Source organism: Girardinichthys multiradiatus, chromosome 13 (assembly GCF_021462225.1).
Source record: "Girardinichthys multiradiatus isolate DD_20200921_A chromosome 13, DD_fGirMul_XY1, whole genome shotgun sequence".
Classification (NCBI taxonomy): Eukaryota; Metazoa; Chordata; class Actinopteri; order Cyprinodontiformes; family Goodeidae; genus Girardinichthys; species Girardinichthys multiradiatus.
In genome coordinates, this window is record NC_061806.1 from 18,802,476 (window position 1) to 18,814,885 (window position 12,410).

At 39.9% G+C, this 12,410-nt stretch overlaps 1 protein-coding gene across 2 annotated transcripts; it reads left to right on the top strand.

Moving 5' to 3' along the window:
* The first annotated feature begins 5,553 nt into the window (after positions 1-5,553).
* On the top strand, positions 5,554-12,347 carry LOC124879971 (peptidyl-prolyl cis-trans isomerase FKBP14-like). 2 transcript variants are annotated; one of them, XM_047384842.1, is made up of 5 exons: positions 5,554-5,967; positions 8,505-8,653; positions 8,816-8,851; positions 9,037-9,164; positions 10,453-12,347. In XM_047384842.1, the coding sequence occupies exons 1-5, from the start codon at positions 5,774-5,776 to the stop codon at positions 10,609-10,611; spliced, it is 666 nt and encodes a 221-aa protein (XP_047240798.1). In that variant the 5' UTR covers positions 5,554-5,773; the 3' UTR covers positions 10,612-12,347. The 2 variants fall into 2 exon arrangements, with proteins under 2 accessions (XP_047240798.1, XP_047240799.1); XM_047384843.1 differs by lacking the exon at positions 8,816-8,851 and having other exon boundaries at positions 5,568-5,967.
* The last annotated feature ends 63 nt before the right edge of the window (positions 12,348-12,410 follow it).

Genomic DNA, 12,410 nt, shown 5'->3' on the forward strand with positions numbered 1-12,410 from the left:
CTGTGTAATAGCCATGGAGAATGGCAGGTTTCTAAAATCCAGACTCAAAAACGCAGATGTTGAACTCAAATCCCATATATGTGTGTATTTGTGCGAGAGAGAGGCAGAAGAAAAAGTTTAGTATAGGTTCAGATTTTGCACAAAGAAATATTATCAGTCAGTGAGTCAGTCATCCTTCCTTCCTTCCATAACATGAACTATACTCCTTTCTAAAACAACTTTCTTTTCGCATCTCTAATGTCCCTTTTCACTTTTACCTTCTTTTCCGACTGATCGCAATATTTAAGACAAACGAAACTTCCTTCAGGAAAGTTTTACCTTTTTTTTTTTTACTTATTTACACTCAAACTTCCTCACTGTGAAAAACCAATGTTATCTTCCAAATTAAAGCACATTTAACACAATCATCCCCACCTTTCCTTTCATTATTTTATAATTCAGAGTCTGGAGAAGGAGGCACCCCTGATGCCTCAAGGTTCCGGAACCATTTTTTTTTTACCTGTTCAGCGGCACGTCTGCCGTCTGGCTTTTCTCATTTATGAGGTGTAGAAAATTGCTAAAAACCACCCGCAAAACCCTGTGTTCTGCTTTATCCCATTGTTACCAATGAGAACCTCCCTGCCATTCCTTTTGCAGGGTAACCGGGCCCTCAGCTGATGTCCTCCCTCTCGCAACTCTGGAACCTAATTAATTAGTTAGGAGATGATGGTTAATGTGTAATAAAAAATAATAATATACATTATATCATACAGAGCAACTTCTCACCCAGATATATTTGAAGACAAATAGTTCGGATCCAATCGGCCAGAAGCCGCAGGCGGGCACCCGGACTCCCCTCCGTAATATGGAAGTGGACTGAGAACAACTCTCAGGCTGGCCAGGCGTCTGTGTCCCCTCCTGCGGTCTCGTCTGGCACGTTAGATCCTGTTCGTGACGCTAAAATTGTTGTGGAATTTTCTTATCAAAGTGGGTAGAAGTTGACTCATAACAAGAGAAAATCCGGACTTTGTCTTTATAAGTTTTATTCAAAGGCATTCAGCGTTTGAAGACCCTGTCACCGAGCAAGTCAGTGAAGCAGAGCCCCAATCAACATTTACACACAGTATTTATACCAGAACATGACAGTGTTATCTCAACTTCAAAGAGTCTGTGTTTTATGACCCCAGACCCTTCTCGGGTTCAGAGGTGACAAAGTTATCTAGGAACCCATCTGTCCTTCCCGAGATTTCACCCTAAAGCATGAGTTTTAACCATTAAACTTCTGATAATGGCTTTTACAGCTTCCTCCTCTAACACAGATGTTCTGAGGAGTGAGGTAACCTAAAGGTCATACACTTTGGAATGCTTACTGCAAGAATTTCCATCACACCATAAACCCTTCAACCGTAAAATTAACTAGTCTTTGTTGATTATAATAAACATAGTTTATCCACTCAACATTTTTGTTAACGGTGATCCAAGGTAAAATTGATTCAAATCCTGCTATGACTTCATGTTGCGCTTCGAATTCATCAGGAATTCCAGAAGTCTCCCCTCCCTTCACTTCTTAAAGGGCGGTTTTATACAGTTACAAAGCATTAGTGTGTATTGGGGTCTTCTTGACCAATTGAAATCATTATTCTCCGTTACATAACATTGCTTGGCACATTCACACTGTTATCTCTACTTTTTCCGAGAATACACTCCGGCCCAACATCTGAAAAACATCAGACTGGCGTACGTGACATTTTGTAATAACACTCTCATGACTTTATCTGGATTGCAAACTCTCAGGTAAATTGACCTGGCAGTGTTCACCAGATTTCCTGGCTGCCTGCAACAACAAGCTCATTTGTTTTTCCTCTCGCTAAGAACTTTCCCCTAATGTAATGTGTTTCCCAACCAGACAGCTTGCATGTCTCCACTCAGAGTGAACTTATCACAGAGTTCATTTTATTATGGTAAAGACAATAATAACACTTTTTATCTAGTTAAACAGAGCTTTACGCTTCCACAGTAGTGGTAATAAGAAACCAAAAGCCAAGGAAACAATGCCTAATCGAGAAGCCCCAGTGTTGCTAAGTCCGCTTACTATAAGCAACTTTGTGTTTGTTTTTCTCTAAAGTCGCTTCCCTAACTTATGAGTTGCGGGTTGTGTTTTTTGGGCTTTTGAACATGAAGTTGCTTACTTGGGCTTTCTTTCGAGTGAAGCCCCTTTAGGGCATATGTCCACAAGATAGAGAATGCACAGCTGGCTTTTCTTCTTGTGGTGTACCACATTGTAATTGTAAAAGTACTCTTAAATATGTATCTCATATAAAAGTATAAAGAAGAAAACATGCAGATCTTAAATATGGCATGTAAGCGTAAATCAAAACACTGTTGTAATTATGAATATGAATATATTAGTCAATATTTAATATTAATACTTTAATATTGTGGGCTGCACGATGGCGCAGTTGGTAGCACTGTTGCCTTGCAGCAAGAAGGTCCTGGGTTCAATTCCCAGCTGGGGGTCTTTCTGCATGGAGTTTGCATGTTCTCCCCGTGCATGCGTGGGTTCTCACCAGGTACTCTGGCATCCTCACTAGTCCAAAGACATGCCTGTTAGGTTAATTGGTCACTCTAAATTGCCCTTAGGTGTGTGCATTGTTGTTTGTGTGTTGCCCTGCAATGGACTGGTGACCTGTCTAGGGTGTACCCCGTCTCTCGCCCATAGACTGCTGGAGATAGGCACCAGCTCCCCCGTGACCCACTATGGAATAAGCGGTAGAAAATGAATGACTGCCTTTAATATTTTATAAAATACTATTTCGGTCTGTTAAGGGTCGTCCTGTGAATACCAGCCCAATAAGGCGGTGGCATTAGGACAAAATTGAAAGGGATGAGCCAAGCTCTGACATTGTTGAACAGCAAAACTCTGCGCACACATGGAATGAATTCACACAATTTCTGAAAATACAAGAATTTATTCATAAAAGTAAGTCAAAAACACAAAGTCAAACAAAATTTCAATCAACAAACTCTTTACTAAATTAAACAACCCAACTAAACTGCCAACTAGACTATGTATAATATAAACAAGTTGATCAAAGATGGTTGAAAACCATGACCAATCATGTCCAAAAGAGTGATGCAACATTACCATTCAATGGTTTTTATGTTTGAGAACCTAAGATTATCTTGAAGAATCTGGAAGTGAAGTTAAGTTAGTCTTGGAACTAACTTAGGGAATATTTGGTGTACCTTTAGACAACCATTCACAATGCAAGATCAGATAAAATATTATTTTAATAAAATAATATTTTAAAGAAGGATTTGCTGAATTAAACCAACCTTCTGGATGACTAATTCACAACGGTGTTTAATTAGCTGCCTTTATTTATTAAAATAATATTTTAATTAATATTATTAAGGAAATATTATTTTGAATAAGAACCAAACCTTTTGGATAAATGGGTCTTAATGGTGTTTAATTAGTTATCATAGATTATATAACTCTCAACTAATCTTCTCTGCCCAAACACTACCTCTTACGTGAACCGTGCTGAGGAGAAGTTGTCCTGGGCGTTGCGGAAAACATCCACGTGGGGGTAAACAAAGGGTTAACTTGCAGCTAACCTCTGTAGCTGTGGGGTGGCTCGTTATTCCAGCCCGGCCGAACCATACAACAAAGGCACGTTCGGCTCCTTGAGTGACCGCGATGCGGCGGGGGTAGCTCTTGCTACCTGGACGTGCGTGCAGGAAGGCATGTGATGTAGTCTTGGTCCTGGTCTTTTCCAGGCCATAGAGAAATCCACTTCAATTAGGGCTGCTTCTGGAAGCCTCAGAAGAAAAGTCAAGTCAAGCTTGTCTCATTATACCTTTTATATGAATGAATGGCAGATACTCGAACAGCAAATCATTACTTAACTTTGTTGCATATGATCGCATGATCCTATGAAACTCTTGAATCCAGTTTGAAGAGTTATGTCTGCTTGCCTGAAACTAGTGCAAATATTATTTTTTTCATTTTGATGTTGAGCATTTCAATTAAAAATACTAAATTAAATGTTGTTGTAGCTCATATTCTACAGGTTTCCTCAAAGAGCCGTTGTAGATGCTGATGGCTGTGGGCAGGAAGGATCTCCTGTAGCGTTCTGTCTTACAACAGATCTGAAGAAGCCTCTGACTGAAGACACTGTTGTTGTACAACAGTCTCATGAAGAGGATACTCAGGGTTCTCCATAATGTTCTTCATTTTATGAAGAATCCTTCTTTCCACAATGATCTCCAGAGGTTCCAGAAGAGTCCCCAGAACAGAGCCAGCCTTCTTTATCAGCTTGTTGAGCTTTTTTAAGTCTCTGGCTCTGATGCTGCTACACTACCATTTAACTGAACAATGTTCACTACTCTTGATGTATTCTGCTACTGTTGACTCACTTTTGTGGGATGTCGGCACAACATACATATGACAAAAAATCACCTCAAGTATACATGATTTATTTCAGTAACTCAATTCACTAAGTGAAACACATTAGGCCTATATAGATTAACTACACACAGACAGATGTTTTGAAGCCTTTATTTCAAATAACTGATTATTTTCTGCTTACAGCTAAAGAAAACACAACAATTAAAATTAGAATATTACATCAGACCAATAAAAAACCTTTTTAAAACAGAATAATGGGTATAATGAAAATTATTCTTAATACCTGCTTAAAGGTTGGTATTTTTGAAAAAGGTACTTTCAATCAAATAAACGACACTCATTGAAATGCATTTTCTAATTTATTGTACATGACTGTCAATTCAAGACCACCTATTGGTCAGAATGATGCACATGATACTAACATTTAGGTTAGTAGACCTGCTTTAAACAGGAAATTGTATTAGTTTTAAACCCATTTTCTATGTTTTTGCAGGTCCTTTGGACAGAGTCCCACCTTGATTCCTCCGGTTCCAAGTAGTCTACTTTACCTGAATACAGAAGGCCAGTCAGTCATTTTCTACCGCTTATTCCATAGTGGGTCATGGGGGAGCTGGTGCCTATCTCCAGCAGTCTATGAGCAAGAGGCTGGGTACACCCTGGACAGGTCGCCAGTCCATCACAGGGCAACACACAAACAACCAAGCACACACTCATTCATACACTTAAGGGCAATTTAGAGTGACCAATTAACCTAACAGGCATGTCTTTGGACTGTGGGAGGAAGCTGGAGTACCCAGTGAGAACCCACAAATGCACAGGGAGAACATGCAAACTCCATGCAGAAAGACCCCTGGCTGGGAATTGAACCCAGGAGCTTCTTGCTGCAAGGCAACAGTGCTACCAACTGCTCCACCATGCAGCTCAATACAGAAGGCCTCAGTGGATTATACAAACTTCAGGTTTGGTCTCCTATCAAACCTTTAAAATAAGTGATACACTGTAAGACTGGACTGAAGCGATTCCTGCTTCCAAAGCATCAAAAGCCACAGAAGTTATGTTTTTATTTTCATTACATCAACTCTAGCAGAGAAATTGCAAAGAACATGAACATCTCCTACAACATAAACATAAGAATAGCATGCAGTTACTGACGCAGCACGAAGCATGGATGTATTGGGCTAAAGTTAATAAATTGGTCAAATCAGTAAAGACTTGTTCTTCACATTAGAGTCAGAAGAGGGCAGAGTTTGTGTGGAGAGCAGCCAATCAGAAGAAAGAGCCCTGCAGCAGCTTGCATGGTGAAGCTTCACTGCCACGTAGAGGAAACTGCCACTGCTTGATGTTTTCTGCTGAGGTTTACCTGAAGTTCAGTGTGTGAGCATGTTCCTGATCGTGCTGAGTCTGTTCGGCTCCCCCATGCTGGCGTTCGCCAGCCGCGGGAAGCTGGCCGAAGCTGACGTGACCATAGAGGTTCTGCACAGGCCGTTCATCTGTCACCGAAAGTCCAAGTACGGAGACATGCTACTGGTGCATCATGACGGGTACTTTGAGAACGGGACCATGTTTTACTCCAGGTACAGAATGTTTCCATGGCTGACGCCGTGTTTATTAAACCCATCCATCTAATTTGAAACAAAGCAAGAAGAAGAAATGATCTTCATGTTGTTTTTTTTTGTTGTTTTTTCCTGGCGGATCATTCACTGTTCTAACATGTTATGTAACAGAAACTAGAACACTGTTCCTCTCCCTTTATAAAACATCGAAAAACACTCCTAAAATCTCTTGATCAGCATGTTTGTGCGCAAAACTCACCGGTTACGCTTCTGTTTGTTGACAACACGTGATTAAAACAATTAAAGGACGAGTTCCCCCAAATTACCTGGAGCAGCAGCTTACGGGCACGAAATTAAAGTCTAGCTCAAGTGTACAGGTCCTTCTCAAAATATTAGCATATTGTGATAAAGTTCATTATTTTCCATAATGTCATGATGAAAATTTAACATTCATATATTTTAGATTCATTGCACACTAACTGAAATATTTCAGGTCTTTTATTGTCTTAATACGGATGATTTTGGCATACAGCTCATGAAAACCCAAAATTCCTATCTCACAAAATTAGCATATCATTAAAAGGGTCTCTAAACGAGCTATGAACCTAATCATCTGAATCAACGAGTTAACTCTAAACACCTGCAAAAGATTCCTGAGGCCTTTAAAACTCCCAGCCTGGTTCATCACTCAAAACCCCAATCATGGGTAAGACTGCCGACCTGACTGCTGTCCAGAAGGCCACTATTGACACCCTCAAGCAAGAGGGTAAGACACAGAAAGACATTTCTGAACGAATAGGCTGTTCCCAGAGTGCTGTATCAAGGCACCTCAGTGGGAAGTCTGTGGGAAGGAAAAAGTGTGGCAGAAAACGCTGCACAACGAGAAGAGGTGACCGGACCCTGAGGAAGATTGTGGAGAAGGGCCGATTCCAGACCTTGGGGGATCTGCGGAAGTAATGGACTGAGTCTGGAGTAGAAACATCCAGAGCCACCGTGCACAGGCGTGTGCAGGAAATGGGCTACAGGTGCCGCATTCCCCAGGTCAAGCCACTTTAGAACCAGAAACAGCGGCAGAAGCGCCTGACCTGGGCTACAGAGAAGCAGCATTGGACTGTTGCTCAGTGGTCCAAAGTACTTTTTTTGGATGAAAGCAAATTCTGCATGTCATTCGGAAATCAAGGTGCCAGAGTCTGGAGGAAGACTGGGGAGAAGGAAATGCCAAAATGCCAGAAGTCCAGTGTCAAGTACCCACAGTCAGTGATGGTCTGGGGTGCCGTGTCAGCTGCTGGTGTTGGTCCACTGTGTTTTATCAAGGGCAGGGTCAATGCAGCTAGCTATCAGGAGATTTTGGAGCACTTCATGCTTCCATCTGCTGAAAAGCTTTATGGAGATGAAGATTTCATTTTTCAGCACGACCTGGCACCTGCTCACAGTGCCAAAACCACTGGTAAATGGTTTACTGACCATGGTATCACTGTGCTCAATTGGCCTGCCAACTCTCCTGACCTGAACCCCATAGAGAATCTGTGGGATATTGTGAAGAGAACGTTGAGAGACTCAAGACCCAACACTCTGGATGAGCTAAAGGCCGCTATCGAAGCATCCTGGGCCTCCATAAGACCTCAGCAGTGCCACAGGCTGATTGCCTCCATGCCAGTATTGAGTGCATAACTGTACATGATTATTTGAAGGTTGACGTTTTTTGTATGAAAAACCCTTTTCTTTTATTGGTCGGATGAAATATGCTAATTTTGTGAGATAGGAATTTTGGGTTTTCATGAGCTGTATGCCAAACTCATCCGTATTAAGACAATAAAAGACCTGAAATATTTCAGTTAGTGTGCAATGAATCTAAAATATATGAATGTTAAATTTTCATCATGACATTATGGAAAATAATTAACTTTATCACAATATGCTAATATTTTGAGAAGGACCTGTAATCATCTCTGCCGGTCAACTGGCTGAAAGGAGGCTGCTTCGTTTTATCTTGGAATACTTTTATTTTCAACCTACAGTTGTCAAAGAACCAGAGGCAGGCTCCCTGCTTGAGGCAATGGCCTGATTGATAAATCTGGTAATCAGCTTGTCTCATAAATTGGAGAAGATATTAGGCGCAATAATCATGTAAACCTACTGCTAATATCAGAAAGTGTTTTATTTCATATTTTTTCGTAAACGTGCATATAAAAAAACCCAAAAACTGTTATAGACAACATTATTATGCCTGTATTGATCAATATGTTATAGCAACAGCAGGTATAAGGTGATGTCTTTGCGGTTCAAAGCAATCATGTCATGTTCATTTTTTAAAGGTTTAAATTATTTTTTGCCTAATAAAGGGCACATAGTGGCATTGTGCATGAAGTTGTAGCTGAATATTTAATTTAAAAAAAGTTCTGTGTCCCACAGGATTATTAAACATCACTGGTTGTAATTGGGTAGTTAATTGCAAACATTAGTTTAATGTCCAGCTCTTACTCTATACTGTCTAGCTGTAGAGGAAGGCACCAGGAACACCTTTTTAAATGGCTTCTCATAATATGTTTTCCCACCAGTCGAAGGCAAAGTGAGCAAGCGATGTGGTTCACGTTGGGGATCAGGGAAGTAATCAAAGGCTGGGATCTAGGTCTGCAGGACATGTGTTCAGGAGAGAAGAGGAAACTGGTAATACCTCCAGTTCTGGCCTATGGGGAAGAAGGGAAAGGTAATGAGACCTCATTTGTATTCTGTCTCCAGTGCATGCTGCTGGACACAATTAGTCTCTCTAAGTGATATTCATATTTCTTTGTCTGGCTTTTAATGGTTTTGTAGGACTTTCATGCTAAACTGAGGCTTTATTCTGTGACATTCCTCTACTTTGACTCAGCATGGAGCATGCAGACAATGCTGTGCTTTTCGTCTGGTAAGCACCAACCACACTAACAACAACCATCGCCTTATAGGAGCTAACCATCTTTTACACATGCAACAAAACATCTAAAAACTTGGCTGATCTACTAAAACAACCTAATTACAGTTTTCTCGCAGTGATCTTCTGATAGTCAGTTTTTTTTTAAATTGACTTGTTGACATGTTATCTGTGATCAGGTAAAATCCCACCTGAGAGCACTTTGACCTTCTTGGTTGAATTGCTTGAAATCAGAAATGGTCCGAGGTCATACGAGTCCTTCCAGGAGATGGACCTCAATGACGACTGGAGGCTTTCCAAATATGAGGTGAACACAAGGATTTGTTTTGTTTTTTTAAGTCCTTTACATCACTGTGGGGGAATTTTGGTTCCAGCAGGAACGACCAGTCATACCAAGGCAGATTTAAGACCAAACATTGAGAAAGCCACATCTAAAACCTTCATTTTTTTCACTTAGACGTGGATTTACTGGTCTGCTGTGGATCATTGTCCATCTGCATGACCCAGCTGCTGTTAAGCTTAAGATCACAAACTGATGGCCAGACGTTTTCTCCTTTAGGATTTTCTGCTAGCAGAGCATAATTCATTGTCCTATCAAATACAGCAAGTCATCCAGGTCCTGAAGAAGCAAAGCAGCCTCAAGCTATTATACTACCACCACCATGTTTGTGTATGATGTTCTTTGTCTGAGATGCTGTGTTTGTTTTACTCCAGTTGGAACAGGCTGCACAGAATATTTTCCCTGTAAGTCTAGGGGATCATCAAAGTTATTGTTGAATCAGGAACTTTGACCTTAAATGAGTCGAGTGAGGTCAGCAGTGGTTTAGATGTTGTTCTGGGTTCTTTTGTGACCTCCTGGATAAGTCGTCAGTGTGTTCTTGGAGTTTTCTTTGAAGGCTGGCCACTCAGAAGGTTCACCATTGCTCCATTTTATCCAGATGTGGATAATGACTCTCAGTTTGGTTTGCTTTAGTCCCAAAGCCCTAGAAATGACTTTGTAACCCATTCCAGACTGATATGAATGACTTTGTTTCTCATCTGTTCTTGTATTTCTTTAGATTGGGGCATAGTGTGTTTCTTTCTGGCATCTTTTAGCCTCAGATAATTTCCTGGTTTTACAGGCCATGGTTTATTAAGGCCTGGTGGGGGTTAGAGAAATTGAACAAAAAAGATGGTTAATCAGTTAACTGAGGATTTAATAAGTGTGGGGCATTATATTTTCACATAGGGTCAGGTTGGTTTGAATAACCCTTTCCTCTAATAAATGAAATAATCATTTGAAAATAGCTTTTTGTATCTGTGCTTGATATGTTTGCTTGTGCAACATTTCAGTTTGACAAAGAAGCAAAAACAACCGAAATATGTCAGGGCACAAATAATTTTTCCTTGTAAGTCATCCATCCTTCTGGCAAACCTCTAGTTAAACACGTTTGTGGCTATTGATCCTAATTTTCAAATTTATTTTCTTATATTAGAATCAAAATATGTCTGTCAATTTGGTTGATTTCATGTCTTTTTTCTGCATGTATGGTTTTTTTTTTTTATCTCTGTCACTCCCAGTTTAAACAATATCTCACTCTGTTTGCATGTTTTAGGTAAAAGAATATCTGAAGAAGGAGTATGCACGCTATGGCTACCCGCCCAATGACACTTTACATGAGAACATGGCAGCGGATATCTTTGCCAAAGAGGACAAGAACAAGGATGGCTTCATATCTTCCAGAGAGTTCACGTACAAACGCGATGAACTGTAACATCATGGCTGGAAATGCTGTGGTGTTTTGCTTCAATACAGAGACGCTCAAGTTATCTAAAGTATGCTTGTGTGGAATCTGTAAAAACTGATTGTGTCATACATTTTAAGCAGACTTTGATTTTTTTTTTAGTTTTTCTACTGCTGAGGCCCAGCCATTGGATGAAACAAGGAATAAAGTACACACAGAGAACAAAAGAGACTGGTAAAAACTCTGAATCCTTGAATGCACAATATTAAGCCATTCTTGTGCACTGCTCCCAGTAAGGAAGAGTTCCAAACAGCTGTTTTCCCACTTTACGTCATAGAGCTACAAAACTATCTGCGCAGCAGCATTTCTTCTCTTTGCCTGCAGCTCTCCACAAGCCGCATCGGAGAGGCGCGGGAACGTCTTGATCTTGCTGCCCCGGTCTAGATCCTCAGTCACAAAGGTCAAGGCCATGGCCAAACCAAACCTATTGTTGCAAAACACAACCTAAACCCCTGCTACAGCAAATTTACAATAAATGTGTTTGAGATTTTAAAAACCAAGAAGAGCAAAGAAAGGAAATCTTTTGGCTTTCTTTTAAACACATAAGATAATTGAAGACAGACATTTCTGTTCAGAAGTTTGCATCTGCTCATCAGCAGCATGAATGTTCTGTCAATTTTGGGCTTTAATGATCAGTAGAATAATTATACAACTTCAATGATTCCTGAAAACAAGAACTGGATGTGGAGGTTTACATTTATTGTGGATTTTGTTTATTCAAAAAATCTCAAAACTTGCATACGGCTTCAAAAATATACATTCACCCCCACTAGTAGGGGGTTAGATTTCCCCAAAGTTGCAGAGAAGCCATGTGCTCTTTGTGGACTTTAACAATATCCTGGCAAAATTGTGTAGCTGAATATTTTACCACAACCCTTCTATCAAAACTGCTTGTTTTAAAAAATATATACTTCTTCTTTTTAATGGATCTGGCTTTTTAAGCACATTTTTCATTATGGAAAAGGTCGGTACAATTCCAGAGGCTTCATGGTCCTGCTGCAACACCCAGTAGTGTCAAAGTTTCAACCAACCATGTAAATGTTGATTTGAATCCGTTTTCTTTATTCCACAAATTTTGTGCAATGTGGTACTGGGTTGTTTTAGGACCACTGGCAGCAAAACAGAGCCTCAGCAGAATACTAACTCTGCTGTTTTGGTCACTGTAGCCAAATAATCAAATGTTTGTATCATCTGACCATAAAGTTTTTCTTCAGAAGTCAGTTTTGCATGTGTGCAGCTATGAATTTGATAAGAGCTTAAGGTTGTTGATTTCAGAGCAGGAGATTCTTTTTTTTTTTGTGGCCAAGACCGTCTCAGTCCATGGGAAGATAAAACTGGCTTTACTGTGGACAGCGACACCGGTGTTCTCACATCTTCTAGTTTATGATAGGCTTGGTCCTCAGTGGCTCCTGGGTTGTTCCTGAACATCCTAACCAATTTCTTTGTTGAGATTTATGATCAGCTTGTTGAGACTGTGTTGCTTAAATTTATCTGCCTGTAGAAATGGTCTTTTGTTTGTTTTTTCTTCTTTTTTTTTACCATCACATGTTTATAACAATCATTTTCGAAATTAATTTTGAAAGAAAATTTTAAACTCCCAAAAAGGTTATTGCAATCTCGCAAAATCATCTTGAATTTGCTTTTAAACTGGAAAACGTGTTAGATCTGTATTCTGTATTTTGCATTAAAATATTTTAAAGATTTTATCATTTTTGCTATAAAGATAAACTAATGCGTCAAATCAGACATGTTATTTAATATGGAGCTGT